Source organism: Echiichthys vipera (genome assembly GCF_963691815.1).
Source record: "Echiichthys vipera genome assembly, chromosome: 7".
NCBI classification, from domain to species: Eukaryota; Metazoa; Chordata; class Actinopteri; order Perciformes; family Trachinidae; genus Echiichthys; species Echiichthys vipera.
The window spans coordinates 15,164,491-15,185,093 of record NC_139832.1 but is presented as its reverse complement, the minus strand read 5'-3'; the positions used below and the strand labels follow the sequence as shown (position 1 = coordinate 15,185,093).

Genomic DNA, 20,603 nt, shown 5'->3' with positions numbered 1-20,603 from the left:
GTAATTTATGGAAGTCTCCGCTGGTAGGTTGGGAAATTAGGGCTAGTTCTCCTGGCCAACAAATAGGCTAGTCACGCACATAGACTATAAACCCCTATAACGCTGTTTCAACTCTGCCGAGCTGCAACTGCCCTTTCCACCTCCTACCTTCAAGAGCGCTTCCAAAAAGAGGAAAGCATTTTTAAAAGTGAATCTGTGTGCGTTTATGTGGGCGGTAACCGCTTCATACTCCTGCCGCTTCCTGTGAAAACAGCTTTAATGGGCAACTTTTGACTCTTTGGGATATAGGCTAAGGTGTTCATTAATGCGTTGGGATAAATATGTTGGTATTGTTGGATAGAGCTAGGCTTACTATTTCCAGTCTTTAGGCGTGATTCCACTGCGGCGCCCCACTCTTCCTCAAAGTGAGAAATACAGAATAGTTGCAGTTTGATTTAGGGTGGCCTGTATGATTCGCAACGTCAACTTATGTATAAGTAACATGAAAGAAAACACTCTAACACTAAGGCTCTGTAAAATTGTTTGTTGACAGACAGGCTGTCACCCCTCTCGCAGTACGGTGTGTGTGTGTGTGTATGTGTGTGTGTGTGTGAGTGTGTGAGAGAGAGAGAGAGAGAGAGAGAGAGAGAGAGAGAGAGAGAGAGAGAGAGAGAGAGAGAGAGAGAGAGAGAGAGAGAGAGAGAGAGAGAGAGAGAGAGAGAGAGAGGGAGAGAGAGAGGGAGCATGCAGAAAAGGGCCGCAAGTCAGAATCAGTCAAAATCTGACCCGGCCGCTGCAGCACTCATTAAACAAGCCTGTGCAAAGATGTGTGTGCACAGATCATTTGCGTTTTACTACACCACTAACCTGACTAAGGATAAAAGTGTCTGCTCTACCTCGCCATGTTGCGGTTCTATCACACGTCAAATCCCGCTGAGCGCTACATCCAATCAGCAACCAACAGGGTAAAAAAAAAAAAAGGCTGGTCAAGCAACTCATTACGGGTATTAGAGCCTAATGGAAATGCACCATTAATGTTATGTTAAATTAGCGTTATGCTAAGATAAGCTAACAGGCTAACGACCTAGCTAACATTAAATGTCAGCAAGAATAGGCTTATGTTTCCAAAATGTGGTAGAATACCCTTATCTGAAAACCCATTTATATAACGAAGGACACAAATCAAAGATATCTTTTGCAACTTTGAAACTTTTGGGATAAATTACCTTACAACTTACAATTAGTAGCTCAGTCTATAGGTGACTGGGATTGGAACCGGAGGGTTGCTGGTTCGAGTCCCTGTGTGGATCATGAATGGAGAGTGGACTGGTGGCTGGAAAGGTGCCAGTTCATCTCCCGGGCACTGCCGAGGTGCTGTTGAGCAAGGCACCGAACCCCCAACTGCTCGAGGCGCCGGTCACTGGCAGCCCCCTCGCTCTAACATCTCTCCATTGGTTGCATGTATATAGGTCCTGTCTGAGCATGTGTGTGTATTTCGGGCCTGTGTGTGTGTAACATGAAAAAAACAATAGAGTGAACATTGAATTTCCCCATTCGCGGGACTAATACAGGAATTCTTCTTCTTCTTCTTCTTCTTAAGTGCTGTGAGTTACAGCCTTAAGTTCAGCTTGTTCCATCAGAAGGAGCTGCTGTTTACCGGAGCGACAACAGAGAAGGTAAACCGGAGGCGTGTGTGTCGGAGGAGAGTCCCCGCCCTCCGGAGCAGAGCAGAGCTGCTGGATGAGCCGCTCCGCTTTCAGTCACTTCACAAACTGTTTGCATACCAATCTCCCCTCAACACCGCCTGCCTGTCCAGACTGGGACCGCAGATCTCGGAGCGGAGTGGATTCTATTAGTCGGACGCTGCTGGGGCACGGTTCACCTCCGTGGTTCACCCCAGCTTTTAAATACTTACCTCCAGCAGTCCCAGGCTTCTCAAATACTCGTCTTTTTTAGTGACATTTTCGCAGGAAAAACATCTCGTCACAGAAAGAGACGGTTCGGGCACTGAGCTGCGCTTGGAGGTAAGAAACGAGTCGCTGCTTTACAACTTACAAGTCTCTCCAACTTAGGGCTGTGTTCAAATGAAAGCTACACGATCACATTTTCACATCCTTCGCTTGTTTTCGTGACTGCCGCGTTGAACGGGGCTCATCATTTACAGCAGCAGTGTGTAATGGGCGGTGTGCGCGCAGTGTTTTGATTTACTTTGTTGCTGCAAGTTACATTTTCTACTCAGATGAGCTGCGGACACAAAATGAACAACACATCTTGGATAAAGAGACATTAAATGAAGGAGACATGTCACCTTTATTGTGTGTAAGTCGTTTATTAAGCTGTTCAAAGGCTACACCATTTAGAGTTTTTTTCCCCCTTATGGGAATAAAACAGACTCCTGCACAAACACTAAATATCTTAAGGTGACTAACTGAACCCTGAATAAGTGTGTGAAATGCAGTTGACAGACAATAGAGGGTATGAGAAACCAAACAGGGAGTGATGTGTGTCAGTCTCCAAGCTGGCATCCTTCCCACGAGGCTCCAGCCATAACCGAGGAGGAGGCTTGTCTGCAGAGATGTATGGGGTCACCAGATGGATGTCTCTGGCGGCGCTACCTTTGCTGTAGGGCAGGAGTTCGCTGTCAGTTTGCATCAATCAGAGGGATACATCATCCAAAACCACCTTCCCTTCCCTCCCTGTCTCATCTCCGCTGGAGCGAACATGACACATTCGAGAAAGAGAAAGAGGAAAGTCAATACTAGGGTATTCTTTCTTAACAGTAGTACTGAGCATGTGGATTTTAAGTGAATTCAGGCTGATTTCATCATCAGTTTACTCAAAAGTTTGGATGCCAACAGCTAAAAAGTTAAGTTTTAGACTCTAGTCTAGATACAGCTGGAAATGAGGTTATAATGAGATCTTGCCCTGAGGAGATTGTCTCAAAGGGACCCATTAACACACACCAGTGTCCAGGTGAGTGTGCTGTGCTGGATTTTTCTTGCCTCAAGTTAAAGTCACAACCACTCACCCTGACTCTCTGTCTCCCAGAGGCTGGTTCAGTGTGTCAGGAAGGAAAGAGGAGAGGAGAATCATATCACGCCCCACCAGCTTGGACAGACTCGGTCCCTGTACTGATTAATGAGCTGGGCTTACGATACTGCTGCATCATGTGAAGACTTCTTTCTTTCCTTGTCTCTTTTTCTTTTTGTTCCACACTCATTTTTTTTTCTCCTCCCCAAACTCTAAATGACTGGGAGTTAACAATTTGCAGAGAGAGAGAGAGAAGCACACAAACTGGAAACAGAGGTGTGTTTGTTCACCATGTTATGGATGAACTTTTGCCTTGTCAAAAAAGAAAAAAAAAAGAAACAGTGGTATTGATGCTTTTGGAGCAGCTGCCAACACGGATGACTAAACTCCGCCTGAAGCCCTTCTCTCCTCTGCTTGATTCACACAAGCGTTGGGAAATAGTTTTGTTGCTCAGACACACAAGTGATGTCTGCGGAAGTACAAATGCAAACAACAGGGTTTGTAAACCTACAGTGTAATTTATACAGGGAATAGAGGTCGAAGGAGTAGCAATTAGGAGGGAGCATGTTTGAGTCTATTCAAATCTCCTCTGAGCCAAGCTTGTATTGAATCCGCCCACAGACACTAAACACCTGGTGTGAGACTTGCCACTGGTGATCAGTGCACTCATTTTAATAGTGCCTCTGATAATGTGTTGCTCTTAATCACACATTCACAGTGTCGCTGATGAAATTTACAGAAAAAAAGAAGTGTGTGTGAGTGTGTGTGAGTGTGTGTGTGTGTGTGTGTGTGTGTGTGTGTGTGTGTGTGTGTGTGTGTGTGTGTGTGTGTGTGTGTGTGTGTGTGTGTGTGTGTGTGTGTGTGTGTGTGTGTGTGTGTGTGTGTGTGTGTGTGTGTGTGTGTGTGTGTGTGTGTGTGTGTGTGTGTGTGTGTGTGTGTGTGTGTGTGTGTGTGTGTGTGTGTGTGTGTGCGTGCGTGTGTGTGTAATTCACTGCTCCTCGGCGACACATACTCTTTGGCAGAAATAGAAAAGTGTGATTTTCAGTTTATGGCAGCTCCTGCTGAGAGAGACTTGGTGACTGACTTAATGTCGCATGGCCTGGCAGAACACTGCTTATTAAATGCCTCAAATTAATCAATCTGCGGTTCCACATGGTTGGTGCCTCCGATTTCTGTCTCTCTTCACCTTTCCCCCCTCACACTTCTCACTCTTTCCTTGATATCAGCTGATGTGCCTGAAATGCGGCTGCTGCCTCTTTGGCCGGCCATTTGATCACTGGCCCTGATTTCACATCCTTGATTCATCCTCCGCTTCACCACAACCTCCTATCCACCTCCTCTATCTGTCTCCCTCTATGTCATTTAATCTATTATTCTTTCTTCCTCTTGTTCCCATCCTTTCTCATCTTCCCTCGTCTTCATCACCCCCCCTCGCCCAGCCTTTCGCAGCACGTCTGTATCCCTATCGATGGGTTCAGAGCAGCAAGGCGGAGGAAAAAAACGAGACTGGGTCATCACTCTACACTCTCTTTCCCCCTGTATCAGCCCCACTACGGCAGCAGCGGTCCGTAGAGAGCCTGGAACTAAATGGAGTATCTATTGGCTCAATGAGAAAATTGCTTTTTTCGATTGCTAGAGGACCCTTCATTTAATGTGTGTGATGCAGGGGCCTCAGCTAGTAATGGGTTCAGCATCTTTGTTGTCAGGAGACACGAGAAAATGAAATTTGCTTTTCAGCTGGCACAAAATAATTTACTCTGGGAAAGGTGTATTTTTCATCAGCTGTTTAAAAGCCATGAAGGTGTGTGTTGTTGTTCATGTCTGCACTGTGTTTTGTGACCGCTGAGTGTCCAAACCCTGTGGCCGTTACAGCCAAAGGTCATGTTGTATAAAAACTACCTGCTTTGTCGCCTTTCTAAAGCTGGATGTTTAGTTCACGCTCACCATAGCTGATATCCTCAAAAATACAACTACATGCTGGGTCTTTTCACATTAGATCTATGTGGACTGATGAGTCTTATGAATACATGAAACACACATTATGTTTCACTTATAATTTAAAGTTTGACTGGCACTCCTTTTAATTGCGTCACCTTTTGCGTCTACAATAGTTTAATGGCCACCAACTGTTTAACTCGATGCAGCCAGCTCTTTATATTTGATATTCTTAATGACACTGGTTGGAAACGAAGATAAATAAAAAATGTATTAAATAAATTTGGGCTAAATTTGAATTGAAACTTTACTTGTGATTGGTCAACTTTGGCTAATTATGTTTCTTATTACTTTTCCTTTGAAGACACGTTTTATAGTATAGACCTGCTTTAAGCTTTCCTGCATGAATACAAGAGAAATGCTGTCTAATCCAGTAATATTTACACATTCATGCATTCCTTTTGCTCTTGCGTGTCTCCATATGGGCCAGGAAGTAGTGAATGACCTAAGCGAGTTCACCTAGAGCAGGAAGCTGAGGGGCCTCTCTCTGCTGACACTTCCTTTTAATCAGGAGGAAGCAGGCCGGCTGTTTGTGCTCAAACCAAGAATTCTTTGTGCTTATCTTGCGTTTACCCTATTTCCCTTAATAATGGCTGTGCTGAGCAGGTAATGAGGTAAAAGGTATGTATTTGACAAGCTGGGCTTGGCAGATAGCGGGCTCTCCAATGGGCTCACGGCTTGGTAGGCACTTAGTTGAGGGTACACTGAGCCTCATCTCGGGATGTTTGAATCACATCTATCTTGAAATCCCCCGAGCCATCTTTTCCTCTGCATAATGTTTTTTTTTCAGAACTAATAAACTGTGTCACTCAGGTGTCCATTAAAGGCTGCTGGTGAGGAGCTGCTGGTCATTACACAGAGCGGGCACACTCAGTTAATCCCTCTGCCTTTGCCAAGGGGCTTTCTCCATCACCTTGTGCTCTTTTCATCCCCCAGATGTAGTCAAAGCTCGGAGAGGGGCTTATGCTGGCCGGGGAGTCTGGCACTGATATGTATGTGACATGGGGCTAACTTGTGGGGAGATTACCTGCCTGGCTTTAGCACAACTCTGATCCTCTGAACGATGCTGAAGAATTAGCACATGTCTACCTGAAAGAACATGGAACAAAAGCTGTGGCACAGCGTTATGCTTTATGTATATAAAACGGAGGCATTGGTTTTTTGTTTGCCTGATGAACAGCCAGTTCTTTATAAGCTCACACAATAGCGCCGGGTTGACTCACATTGGGTTCAGGGTTGGCACACTGGGGCAGGAAGAATGAAGTAGCACCAGGAAGGAAGAGCTCATTTCATGGATGTGTGATTGTTTCCCACACTCACTGACTAACACTGGAGCTCTTTACTATGGCTGATATTTAGGGCCAGTTTGAACATTTAATGGATGAAGGACTCTTGTGAGACTTGCAGAAATTGTTTGGTTCCAGTTAAGGAATAAAGACTCAGCGTAGAGACAAATCATTTATCAATGTAAATGAAAGATGTACATTGTTTGTGAAAGAAGATGTGTGGAGGATAAGAAAAAATCCCTGTTGTATTTTGAGAACACTTTGAATAGACTGAAAAATGCCTCCCTTTCTGCACATAAGCAAATGTGCACAGTTGTTATTCCGAGATGATATCCCCTTTTATGCTTGTACAGATTTTGGGTACAATGTTAATATGTCCAATTCTGCTTCAGTGGTATGTTTCGAACACGCTTCACTGTTTGTTTGACTCGCAGCAGGTGTTTATGAGTTTTGGAGGGTGTACTGTACACATTAGAGGTCAATATATAATTTATTTGACCAACTAATCGATTGTTTGAGTGTTTCAAGTGTTTATCTGACATTTGAAAAAAATTGTCATAGTTCCCGCTTACACGGACTCTTGATTTACTGTAAATACAAAAGTTGCAGTCTTCGCTGATGAGGAGGTACACTAAAAAACATTGCATTTGATTTTGGGCCACTGTTTGTGCTTCTCTTTGACTTTATTTCAGTGTTGGTACTGAACTCAGTACTGACTCAGCCCAGATCTGTTTTTTCAGCCTCTCCCCGTGACTCATTGGGCCTAATGGTTCTTTCGTCTCCTGACTCAGGCATTTTTCTGAGGAAATGGGACTCTCTCCCAGCTTCTGGTCTTTCTCTTTTTCTGTTGCCCTAGCCACAACTGTGTCCCAGATCTTCTACTCCACCCCTCGCTCCTCTTGCTCCTTCTTCTCCCAGGTTCTCCTCCTCGAGTTCTGCTGCTCTTTCCATTCATATTTCTGGAAAAAGAGAATATAGCTTTACAAGAATGCCCTCATTAGTCATCTGGAGATTTTTTTTAACGTCCTATTTCATTACATATTCAGCTCTGCTTTTTCATTTCCTCTGCCTAAAGGAGATCTGAGCCCCTGTAAATATCCTGTTTATTTTTAAACACTGATGATGGGCTACACAGTATAATGTGATATGGTAATTGTTACTCATAAATACAAACATACACTTGCTCTCACCACAAATTGATTTGGTAATGTAGAGTGCACAAATTACTGTCGGGATGGACAGTAGGTTGGTAATGATGACCCAGATAATTAGCCTATTATAATTTTAATCAAATTAAATGCATGTCGGGAGTTGGAGCTGGATGTTAGCTCATTAACTCATTTTCTGTTGATTGGAAGTTATCATATGACGAGATGGTGCGGTTACATCAGATTTATAGACACCGGGAGGTTAGTAGTTATAATGACGCGGTCTTGTTTGCTGTCTTGGCTTTTCCAGCCTGGCTGAATTATAGAGTACCTCTAAGAGATTTATTTTGAGCGTGATTTGGGTTTGCATCCCAGTCTGCTAATAACACTTTGCCGTTCCAGTCGATGATAATCGCACAAACCTCAAATATACAAACACAAATGTACATGATGCTCTCCTATAAACACACACACACACACACACACACACACACACACACACACACACACACACACACACACACACACACACACACACACACACACACACACACGTTCCTGCAGCCTGGGTGTTGTTAGAACTCAACTGGAAATAGGGTTATTTCATATTCATATGGATCTCATATCTGCTTGAATCTAGGTTAAATGTTTTGCATTGAACTCATAAACAGGGCACAGAAAAACCTTGGGTAAGCAGAAATTTCTTTCTTTCAACTTGGAAGGGAAGATTGTAAACTCAGTGCATGTAACTGGGCTAATGTGGTTGTCCTTATTCCTTTCTGCAATCTATGTGCATTTGTATTAAAATATCATGCCAATATTAGAGTATGTACCTTTAAAAAGCTCCAGCATTCTTCTCTCTGCTTGGCTGGTTGCTGTTTGCTGCCTTTGAAGCCCACACACCTTGTCCACAGCGCTGCTCCCTGCGGCTCCTGTGGGATAACAGCAATGTTAGAGTACCTCCCACAAGGCGAGACTTGCCAAAGGTCCATCAGACATATGGGCTCCTTGTCAGCCTCAGCAGCATCAGGGGGACGAATCAGTGTTTGATTAAAAAAAAAAACCACAGCGGGGTCCAACTTCTACCTGGGGAATCTTGGGGGAAGGGACGGGTAATGATATCTCCTGCCAGAATCACAAGCCTTGTGTTTCATTCCAGCTTGTTAAAGACCAGGAACTGAAAATCTGTAGAGCTTATAAACTAATAGCAGTGTAGCTGAGGGCCATCTGTTTGTTTGCATTGAGAGCCTCTCTTGCGGCTTGCTCTGCTTGAGTGATAATGTTATCTCACCTGTGGTTACGACACATGAAGTCCTCTTGTGTTAGATACAGGTGTTCCTTTCTTTGCAAGATTTCCTTCTGGTGTTTCTTCAGTGTTGTTCTGTTTATTACCTGCAATCAAACCATTAGACCACATGTGAAAGCACATACGGAGTCTGAACTGTTACTGACTATATAGCCTTAAAGCCAATCTAGGTCAAACAAGCGACCCCAGCAATCCAGACTGGTTTGTGTGAAGATTACAGTGACACCATGGACAACTTCAGCGTATGCTTCATATGGCAATACATTTACTTGTCTTAATAGCCTCTGCAAGTCTGACTTAATAATAGCCTTTGCCTTTTAACAGAAGATCAAATGTACACGCTGTAGACAGTTTATTTTTACTCCTCAAAGGGGAAAACAATTAGACAGCAAAGACCGAGCGCCTCATGATTATTTGATGGTGCTTTATGAAATTTTTAGCCCACCACCACTTTGAAAGTGCGCTCTTCGAGGCGGCATTCATGGGTCACTGCTCTGAAACACGGCCTCTGTCCTTTGGGCAAACAGTCGGTCAATGCCAGCCTATGTGTTACAGCCACAAGCAAACCCATGCTGCCATTACTGTGCAGCATGCAGCATTTTATAAACTCAGTGGCTCAACTTAAACAAAGAATTCTTAAGAAGCTGTTTTTCTAAGAAGAGAAGAGCAAAAATAGATATGAGGTGGTATTTTCTTCACTGTGAAATTTCTTTGCTAATAGTTATTAGGGTAAACACACCGTGAATCATAATTCCTTTTTTTCCCTAATCCTCACTACGCTGCATTTTCTTTTCTTTGAAGCTTAGAAAAAAAGGGAGAATCCCCTGCATAGGAAAGCTAGCCACTGTTTAACCATTTAAAGGAGTTTGATATTTTCATAAAAATGTATTTTAGTCTGTACGTTTCTGACAGTTGAATCACGCAATCACCTTCCCATGTGTTTGTGAGAGATAGCACAGGCACGGCAGGTGTTTCCGGTATGTGAAATTAAATTGGCTGCAGTGTTCATTGATTTAGGCGTTAAAAAAAAGGAGTACAGATGCTTAGGGATTTTATTTTTCGTCAAACATCAGGTGATCTTGGATGGCTTCCCACTGATTTGTCTCCTGTTCCACGTCGGGATGACAGGCCAGCAGCAAAGTCATCAAACCTCATCTTGACCACCTGGGTGTGACGCTCAAAACTGTGAAGTGTTTGAGGAAAAAAAACAGACAGCTCAGGCATTTCTCCAAGAGTTTTCTCCCTGGAGAAACAGACCCAGATCATCTTTCCCGATAACACTTGGCAGGAGTCAGATCCTATGTGAAATGCCTCAGCACCAATGTTGAAGCCAAGTGTGTGTCTCTGAAATCCCCTGGATGTGTAAGGTTCTTTTGGCTTTATCTGTCAAGCCGTACAGTAAAAAAAACCATCCGTCTTTTTAACTGGTGGCTCAGCTGGTTGCTACAAACTGGTGCTTTAATTGGACAGATGACAAAACAACACAGATAAAACAGTGTTCAGACTACTTTCTTCAGTCAATAACCAGACATGATCTCATTTGATCTCCCACATTAAAATGATGCACAAAAGAAACGATGACAGAGGAGAAAGCCAATGTTGTGAGCAACTACCAAAACCACTTTCGCTTATCTCTGCAGGCAGTGAGGAATTGGACAAGCGTTTTTTATGTAATAAGGAACAGATGTCCAACCTTTTTCTTAATCAAAACACCGGAGTGAGCTTTCCATACATTTGCCACATCTTGAGCAACCCCCACCGCACACAGCCACCTACCCTTGATAATCCAGTCTATTCTGTTCTGTGTTCTGTTCTATTCTATATTTGGACGGCTCTTAACGTGTTTATATTTATTCTGTTGCCTTTGGCCTGAACCAAAGGTCTGTTGTGTTTCTAAGCTTGAGACTTTGCAGACTGTTGGAGATATTACAAACTTTAAAAAAAACAAAAAAACATTTATCTCCTACCAGGGCCGGTCTGTGTCTCCAGTCTAGTTTCAAGAACATTATTTTGAAATCTTGTACTTCTCGGATATTGAGAAATGGTGAAGGCGTTCCTGGCTGCTGATTTGTTATCAGTTGTACAGAACATTGCCTAAATACTATACATTGAATATTTTGCCACCATTTTTTACCTTCTTCAAAACGGACGAATCACCGCTCAAACTTGCACGTGTTACTCAACGCTACATCTTTTCTTTGCTCTGATGGAGTGTAGGTTGCATTGTGTTGCTCTGATTGGTTGTAAGTCTGTCTTATTGGGTCAAGAGGCATTTTTGTCCGCACCACACACCCCATCGAAAATGTACCCAGAGGTTCCTGACAATGCCAGGCTAGGTTCATCTCGCAGGACTTCTGCACATGCATCTCCTAGACTAGTGGAAGTAAGATTCATTCTTTGCATTTTAAACTCACGGCACATGCAGATGTTAAAATAAGCAGAAGAGCGGTAATGTGTTTCACCATAAATATCCCAGCTGTAGTCACTCCTGTGGTCCTGTTACAGAAGTGGAGAGCACTAAATGGACTGTTTATTTATAACTGTTAGGCCGCGGTGGGCTGATGGAGATATGCTATCCTGCTAACGCTGCAGTGCACGCTTGAGCGCATTACTCACACTTTCATCACTAAACCCAATTAATACTCAAGGCGGCATCAGCAGCATCTGCTTGAGCAAGACAGTTGTCGAGAGAGTTGATAGTACACTCTGCAAGTGCTCCGTGAGCAGGTTTGTCGAGAAAAGCTTCTGTATAACAATTATGGCTGTTTTCGTAGTTTTGTGTGTTTTCATTCGTAAATCAAAACCAATCATTTTAGATAGGTTTGACCTTACCGTGTTGCCAGTGTTTCTCTGACCACATTCATCCCCACACAATTGTCTCAGATCCATCATGTTTTGTGGTGTAAACCTATTGACTTTTGTTTCTTCAGGGACCATTTCTTGGAACTCCTCCAAGCAGCTCAGTTTCCATCCTCTCCCCATCTTTCCTCTGTCTCCCATAAATCAATGTGATGTAATTGCATAAACTCGCTTTCCCACAGCTCGGCCTGGAGGCAGAGTATTTTCAGAGAGAAAGTGTTTCAGTGTGGCCAGTTAACCTTAACCCACTGACTCTCACAACTTGGATATCCCTCCCCGGCTTGTCAAAGTTTTATTTTGGCCTTAAATATCTCTGTTTGTAGAGTTTCTTTAATTGGCAATGTTTGATGTTTCATGCATTGTTTTTCCAAGCAGCAGCGCTGTGGAAGTTAACTTTCTCACAGCTGGTACTGACTGTTTACATCTGGCTAATACACTCTAAGCTCAGCAGATTAAATCTCATTTCTCTGAGTGCTTTTTGTGTTGAGCCAAGCATGATTTCTCCTGACGGCTCCCCGCTTGTGGCTCCCACAGACTATTGAAGGAATGTTTCTTAAAGCACTCCTGCATTTTCACAAGATTGTACCATGGAAAGTGTCCAACCCTTTTTTTTCACATTTCAGTCCCTCCTGGCTTCCTCTAGGGACTCACTCACAGGCAGGATATCTCCTCAAAGGATATCTTTCAACTCCTTGTCCCAGGAGTATCAAGCTTAGAGTGAACCCATGTGAAAATGATTGTACCTGAAGATTTGTTTGGAGTGGGTAAATGTCTTACTAACACAGTTGATGAAACCATTTTTGTTCCCTCTTGCAGAAACACATTTTCAGGCTATTTGGCAATTAGTAAGAGCATATTTGACAGTGTGAGAGACAAAAAGCACAAGACATTTTCACTGCCGCCACCCCCTGTGATGTGAGTGTGTCGCAGCTTGTTACCTGCTATCGCCACAGCCACCACATACGGACTGGCATAGATGGAGGTTTCTGAGGGATTTGGGGTTCTTTTGCACATGTGCAGCTTTACGAGGAAGGTCCCAGTGTGGAGCCCCTCTGGGGCGAGGAAATGATCCAGATGCAAAGCTGCTGGCTCTCGTAACCCAGCGGGACACCTGCCCTGCTGCTCCTGTACAGCCCCCTGCAAAATCCACAGACGCAGACTGGCATCTCTGTGTGCAGCAACTTTGTTTTAAAGTGCTGTTTCATAAAGATTTTCTAGGCAGCTTGTTTAATACTTGAGCCCTGCTTTGTGTGTTACAATAGAGCACAAGTATTACTAAGTTCAAGTTAAGCAATGTTTCAAAAGTCTGTTGCCACAGTTACACCTGAATGTAAACTCTTTACAGGCATTCCAGCAGTTTGAATTGTTTCACCAAAGTGAATAGCTATGAAACTGACATCATTTACAATACAAGGCTTGTTTTTTGTTTTGTTTTTATCCCAGGGGCTTTGATTGACAGAAAATCCTGCTTGAGGACCCAAACACAGAAATAGAAGATCATATACGTCAGCAACACAAAGCTAAAGGAACCAGCCTAAAGTTTTGTTATGTGATGAATACTCAACTTAATTGTTACATCAGTTAGTACTGCTGTTGTCTATATTACTTACATGTAGGTGTGTACATAAATGTATGTTTGCGTTTGTAGGTGGAACAACAACACACTTCATTTAATGCATTTTTTATTTGTGTTGGATAACATTCATTTGTTTCCACTTGGGGGATGATAAATTAGACTTACCTTCTAGTTGCGTGACTGCAATCAGCAGGGACCTCCTGATTCCATACCTGCTGTAATTTTGTGTTCGAGTTCTACAGTTTACTTTTGAAATACTGGACTATTTATGTTTGGTGACACTACTATAAAGGTTTGTCTTGGTCTAGAAATGAAATCCGCCAACTCCACTGAGTTGTAACTACATAGTTGACAATGCTGTCGGTTATCAGGCAACTGTATAGACCTTTTCAACGGAATTCCATTGCTAGGCAACAGTCTTGGTCCGTGTCATTTACATACACTGCAACAGGAAATAAACTAGGGCACATTTAGAATATTTATGTTTACACCTTTGAAAAGGTCTATAGATTTCCCCCAGGAAATTATTTAGCAGAGGTGGTACACCACCCAGATCTCGCATTTCATCTTCTATTCAATTTAGTTATTTGTTAAAAGACTCAAAAATAGCCGCAATCATTTAATCTATAAAGCGTCTGCTCTTTTCCCCTGAAGATTAATGTTTTTTTTCTTAAGAGGGCATTAGTTTTAAGGATGTAAGTGAAGGTGGTCTGCTATAAAACACTGCGGGAAACTCCAAGGTAGTGTGTCGTTAATGTGTTTCTGGAGACTTTTGTCCAGAAACCGGTTGCTTCATGTCTGTTTCCTCTGTGCTTGTATCTCAACATGGTTTTTGAGATATTTTTGGCTGTATTGCTACAACAATTAAGATCACCATGACAAAGTCGTGAAATCCAAAATACCACCAGACCTTGGATATAAACTGGGCAGCAATCTCTCTATCGTCCTCCATGTTTGTTTACACTTTTGTGTAGTAATGTGACCCACATGTTTGTACTCGCAAACGAAGGAAGTCAGTGTGTTGTTTCAGCCTAGTTTTATTTTAATTTCCCTGAACATGGTTAAAAACAATTCTATGCCTCAAATTTGCCAAAATAGAGCATTTGTTTGAAATCAATCCATCAATCACAGTTAGTCACCAGTATTTGAGTTAGCTTTGCTGGGTGTGCTCAGGTATGCAGTGAAAACCATCAGCAATGGGAACCACACCCACTGGGCTTCAGATTTTGGGCTGAACCGATGTTGTAACCACCCACAGTGAGTGTCCTTCTGACCATTTTCTGATTAAATTGTCTTTTGTTGGGATTTACATTTTACACTAATCCTAGTTGTGTTAGTTTTTTGTTTTTTTTTATTTGCATTGCCATGCAGTGTTCAGGCAATTGCCAAGTGATCATGGAGCAAAACTCAGATTAACTTGAGCAAAACATCACTGCTTTGACATAGTGTTTCATCCATTTGAACAAAATTGCTATTGCAGAGTGGGAGTTTTGCTTGTGGAGGAGTCCAAACTCAAAAGCTCTCCACTGGTTTTAATTATGAAAATAAGTTGCATCTGGTCCCATTGAGCAAAGAATCTGTTTCCACTTCTTGTGTATCTTCTGCATTGTGATGTTTACCGCATTGTTTGTCTGCGCACTAAAGAGTCTAAGTTAAGAGTCTTTAGCAGGCAGAAGGACCAAGGTGAGGGCCTGTTAAGGGCAAATATTCACAGGTGAAGTAACACATTCAAGATTCAAGATTCAAGAAGCTTTATTTATCCCGAGGGAAATTATTTTGCAACAGTTTCAATAAAAAGGTGGAAAAGGATCAGAGTAACAATAAGCATAAACATAAATCAAATCAAAATAAAGCTAACGTCAGATAAATCAAGCAATGAACCAAGTGTGACAGAGTGCAACAGACATGGTGGTTAAGCGTAGGTATATACAATATACAACAATACGCGCTGTGCAGTTTAGCAGCAGATTGAGATGAAATAAGTACAAACTAAATAAGTGAGAAGGAGCGATAAGTTATAAGTGTTAAAAATGTAGCAGCATTTCCTACAGAACTAAGTGACAGTATGGCACAGTGGAGTGTAGCAGCATATACTAAACTTCCCTCTGATAAGGACCTTGTGGTTATTATTATTATTATCATGATTAATGTGGTCTTTGCTACAGAATCTGATTTCAACAAATATACAGAACCTACACTGCTCTATGGTATACTAGCAAAATTTAAATGAGGCCTAGAAATGGGTACCAGATGTGTTCTTAACATATTTTTAAGGGGCTGATTCGATTTATAGGACAACAGTGGCTACATATTTCTATATGCAATGTCTTGTGGAAAATACAATCATATGTTTTAGCACAAAGTATCATGATTCCCACTGCATCTTTCAGGTGTAGAAATAGACAATAAACATCAAATATACTCATTATTGTGGAACATGTTGCAAGATACCATGAAGTTTTTGTTTTGGAAGTACTGCGCAGCAGTGTGAAGATATTACCTTGGGCTTTAGAAAACTGTGACAAGCATTTTTCACACTTTTTATAAACCAAATGATGACAAAATAATCTGCACATTCATCAATAGTCCTAACTTTCTTTTCATTAAAAACATTTGATCGTCCTGTCTTTCTAATCTGACTTGACTACAAATGTGTTGTGTTGTCTTTTGTGCAGTTGTAATATTTTAGCTGAGGAAAACATCCCGAGGGAAGAAACTATGCAAACCTCTTTATGCCGGCAGCTTGGATCTTCATCTCAATTCCTTTCTAAGTTTGATGCTCTGTACGCTGCGTGATTCTCAAGCTTTACTGGGCTTTAGGATTTAACTGGGATGGAAATGGTTATCATGCGGCTGTTCGTCAGCTTGTCGGGCATGTGGGTGTCAAACTGGTGAGAGTTTAACAGCCCCAGCCCTCTCTGTGTATATGTATTGTATGTGTGTAGTAATGAACTCTTACATTGCCTTGGAAGGCTGCGCCGCTGGTATCCTTGCTGTTTTTTTGTAACCCTCACTAAAAAAGCCTTGCTCTTAATTGTATCCCACGGGACCCTGAGCTCTCAGTATTCACAGCCTTTCCTGTCCCTCGTACTGATCCTCCCCCTTTTCCAACCTTAGCCCCATCATCCCAATTCGACAGGTCTCTCCTCTTTAATCGCTCGACTTCAAAGCACCGTTGTGCTGCACCTCAGACCCCTGGCTCTTCAGAGACAGGGGCTAGCCTTCGGGGCCTGGGAAGTAGGGTGAAAGTGTGTTGGTGGTGTGTGAGGCGGCTTGTTAAGCTAGACAGGCATGGGTTAAAGAAAACAACAACAAGTAGTTTGGTTGCTGTTCTTCATCATGGTGTCACTAGAGAGAAGTTGGTGTTGTGACATATTAGAAGCAGGTTACAGATGTTTAAAAGTATTTGCATAAGAGGCATTTCACACCTCTTTGATGAGGACATCTTTGTAGAGGCGAAAGATATGGGCCGCAGGAAAGAGAAGAGGCTAGTGGCTAATGTTTGCTGCTGACTTACGAAAGAGGTGGACAGCTTTCATCAGCATCAAAATAGTGCCCTCCAAACATGTTTCCATGGGCTGCATTCTTACCACGTTTCCATTTAACACAAAACAATTAACACAGAGAAAAGAAATTACTGCCTTATGAGCTCAATTTACATCTTAAGCTGAAATAACCATGAACTGCAAATTTGTGAATACACTCTTGCCCGGTGTATAACCCGAGAGTACCTACTGTTGTGCAGGAAACAAAGAAAACAGTGGGTCAGCTGTGACCAGGGAGTAGAGACTGAGCGATTAATTGAGCGATGTCCTCTGATCAGAGTGGGGATTGTTTCTCCATCATGGCGGTTTATCTTTATCTCTGGTGGTTGACTCACACTGTTCGATCAATAAATCCAGATGGGTTGAGACAATAATTCTGCCTAAGTATTGCACTCATTAAAGCAGCCGTTCAGTAGATATACAGCCGCCGGCAATTACCCTCTTTCTCACATCTATAATATCATCCTGTGATGTATATGGACTTTGACTTACTAGATCACCAGGGAGAGCCGACATCCACAGCTGTAGATTTATTATTTTATTAAGTGTTTTAATAACGGTTTGATTCAAGTCATAAAAGGCCCCATTCTGTAGGTCATCGTCTCTAAATTTGCAGTTGCCTCTGCAGTTCCGAGGTTTGCTTTTATAAACACTAGTGAGAAATTGAGGTCAAACTCAACTGCGAGGTGTCGATGGAAGATTTGTCACATCCTCCCTCGTTTCCTGCCCACTTCCTGTCCCCAGAGGAAGTGTCAATGATCAAACTCCCTGCTGTTCTCTGACCTCTGACATTTCAGTCAAGGTTGCCCACCTGATTGGCGGGATGAAGAGGACTTATGGAGGCAAAGAGAAAATATAAAAGATGAGTCCCTAGCCAGTAGTGAATATATAGGGAAGCTCGGGGTATGCTTGAAACAAACAAGATTGTGCGACATGTCGTCAGACCATGTTTGAAGGTTTTTATGGGTGTTGCGAACAGCCACACTACTACAATACATGTTGAAAAGCCTGCGGTCAGAAGGGTAAGATAGTGCACACTTTTGGACCATCTCTCCTTATGGTGTTGCACTTGGATAAACACATGCAAAAGTAGTTTTGTGAAGAGTCAAAAATGACAGCCTGAGACACTGTACACTCAGATACAGCCTAAGAACACCTGATGAGAATTATTCAATAAGAAATCCAAAATGTGTTAAACATGAGCAGAGAGAGACTCCTGTACCGACAACAAAACATTCTGCAGCCAACTGGGCGAGAGATTATTATCATTTTCTAACCAATTTAATGTCTGTGAATCAAATTCAGAAAACTAATTTTTACATTTAATGGCTTGAATCATTTTCATGGGCCACTCATTTTCTAAAGTAATGCTTTGATAATGATGAACCATGTGATCAGAGCTGGGATTCGTTCAGATCGACATGAGTATTAGATATGACACAAAGACTCTAAACCTGTGGCAGTAAAATCAAACCTAACCTAAAGTGGATAGACTGAGTCTAATTTAGACCTTATCCAGCTTGGGTCCACGACCCGCATTACCAAGGTTGGACACAGTTTGACGATCGGAGGGGCACTTTTTTCCTTATTCTTATTCCTTTATGGCCACTTCACTTTCCTCTGCTATCTCTAATGTGAATTGGACTGTGGAGGACAAATACATGATGTATGTAAATGTGCATATTTTATACTGTAATATGCTACTGTCTTACACACTGAATAGATGTTGGTGATGCAATAATACTGTTAGAGCCTGAAATATCCACAGAGTCTAATCAATTAGTGACTGCCTTGATGTTTAAATTGCCCACGGTGCTCGTACGCTTAAATGTCAATGACTAGTTGACGAGAAAGATATGTTTAAAAGGAAAGCCATTGAGCGGATGCAGATGAAACCTTTTCTCTAGTGTTGAGTCGTTCCTCCGCTTTGTTGGACCCTCAGCGGCCTGGCCTTTTTAGTCTCCCTCGAGGGTTTCGTCCTATTGTTGTGCATTCTCAGCCGTCTGTGCCGATCTCGCTTCTCACCCCCATAACCGATTCAATGAGGCTCTGCGATCCTATTGGTGCTCCACTTTCTAGTGAAAGGGTTTCCATGGAAACCAAAAAATAATGCAGACCCTCACGAATGTTGCTCTCCAACAGCTAATAGCTCTCTAAACAGGGGTTCAGGAGAGACACCTCTGCAACAGGCTTCAGGGCAAAAAAAATTGACCACTCTGCTTCTCAGCACCAGATTACAGACACGAGTGTGAACCTTTTTGCTGCCGCTGTTGTAGTAGACTGAAACAAAATGGAAAGGGATTACAATGTTGTATAGCCTGGGGGATATGTTTGCTAAACCATATTGTGAATATTCTGTAAATGACTCTTTCAAACAGGCTTCAATCCTTTGGCTTCCCATGCCTGTGTAGCCACTGTGGTGATGTTATTGATTCCCTGAGCTTGTGCTTTTTACTGTCTGAATCCAAGGCTCTGTGATAAGGGAGTGTATCATTCCAGTGCATCTCACCACTTCTCAGATTTGTCCGTTTCCTCACTTGGGCTTTGATTGCCTTTAGATGCAATCAGAGCGCCTGTATTGTAAATGGGGGAGGGTGTGTTGCTGCCCCTGTCAGGCTCTGTGTCCTGTTGAATCCTATGTCTGCTGGCAATATGGTGTGCTGGCGGGATGATGTGGCTGGCTCTATAAGCCAGAATCCTCCTGGGATATTCTCCATCCCCAGTCCCTGTCAGACTGAGAATACCCTGCCTGTATTTCACCATCTAATGTGGCAAGAGCTGCATGCTGTTCATGCCTCCATAGGCAGCTTTCACCATATTTGATGCTGCAGTTGTCTGCGCCAGTGCTTTGAAACCGGCTCCAAAGTATTGTCAGTCAAAACCGTGCTGCTGACTATTTTTGCCCATCGAGGCTGGAATACCAGCAGTTTAATTGGCTCTCATTGCTATTGCTATGTTATTTTCAGCTGGGAGACACTTGTGGCAAAGCAGTTTATAAACAGGAAAAAGTTAAAGCATTTATGCTCATTAGACACAGTTGGTAGGAGACATATTGTGCATTGACAGTTTAATCCAGCAAGTAAAAAAGCAAGGTATTCCTTCAGTTAATAATGCATGAGTTCAGATGCTCATCAAGGTCATGTTAGAAGCTGCATAAGGAGATTGTGGTGAGTTGGGTCTTCTAATAAAGGATAATTAATTAAGTGAGAAGTTGCACACATTTGAATACCTCAAGGCAGATATTAAAATTTCACCTGCCCAGAACTCAGGCCTTGACTACTACCATAAAAGGCAGTACCTTTTTTTTTCTTATTCTTTCTCTGTTCATTTTGCCTTCCAGCTGAGAAGTGAAATGTTCACACATGAAACACTGATGCAGTCTTAAATTAGCTTGCTGCTGGAAGCGACTGTTTCATACATAATAAATGCAAACTCTGTCATTTTAAGTGTCCTAGAATTTTATTTTCTGTGGAGTTTGCTAGAGCTTACAGTCTTATTCTTCTTAAATGAATTGCGTTTGCCAAGACAAATGTGCCACTTTTCTGTCTCCTGGTTGGTGCCTCGCTGTTTATTCATCTCATTAGCTCAGTCCTGACCTCTGCTTCTTCCATTGTGCTTCTGTCTGACAGCCCATGAAAACAGGAGAGGAGAGACAACCGAGAGAAGTCATCAGCTTCACCTGAACAAAGAAGAGACACAAGCAGATACACATGGTAAGGTTGTATTTTATATAGAAATGAAGCACACATGGCCTTGAAGAACAGTCATAGTTTTTGTCTTAAGTGTCTTGGTTTTCCCTCAGCATCTGTAATGTGGGGCTGTTGCCTTGAATTTCTACCAAATCCTGCAGTGATTCTACTCCAGCAGACACACGTTAAA

At 42.5% G+C, this 20,603-nt stretch overlaps 1 protein-coding gene across 1 annotated transcript in view; it reads left to right on the top strand.

The window, feature by feature from the left end:
* Positions 1 to 1,766: 1,766 nt before the first annotated feature.
* tspan18b (tetraspanin 18b) overlaps positions 1,767 to 20,603 on the top strand; it is a 31,799-nt gene continuing 12,962 nt past the window's right edge. The window contains exons 1-2 of the mRNA XM_083916595.1: positions 1,767 to 2,003; positions 20,354 to 20,437. Coding sequence (XP_083772721.1) covers positions 20,435 to 20,437 — 3 coding nt within the window. The 5' untranslated portion in view covers positions 1,767 to 2,003; positions 20,354 to 20,434. The remainder of the gene's footprint in view (positions 2,004 to 20,353; positions 20,438 to 20,603) is intronic.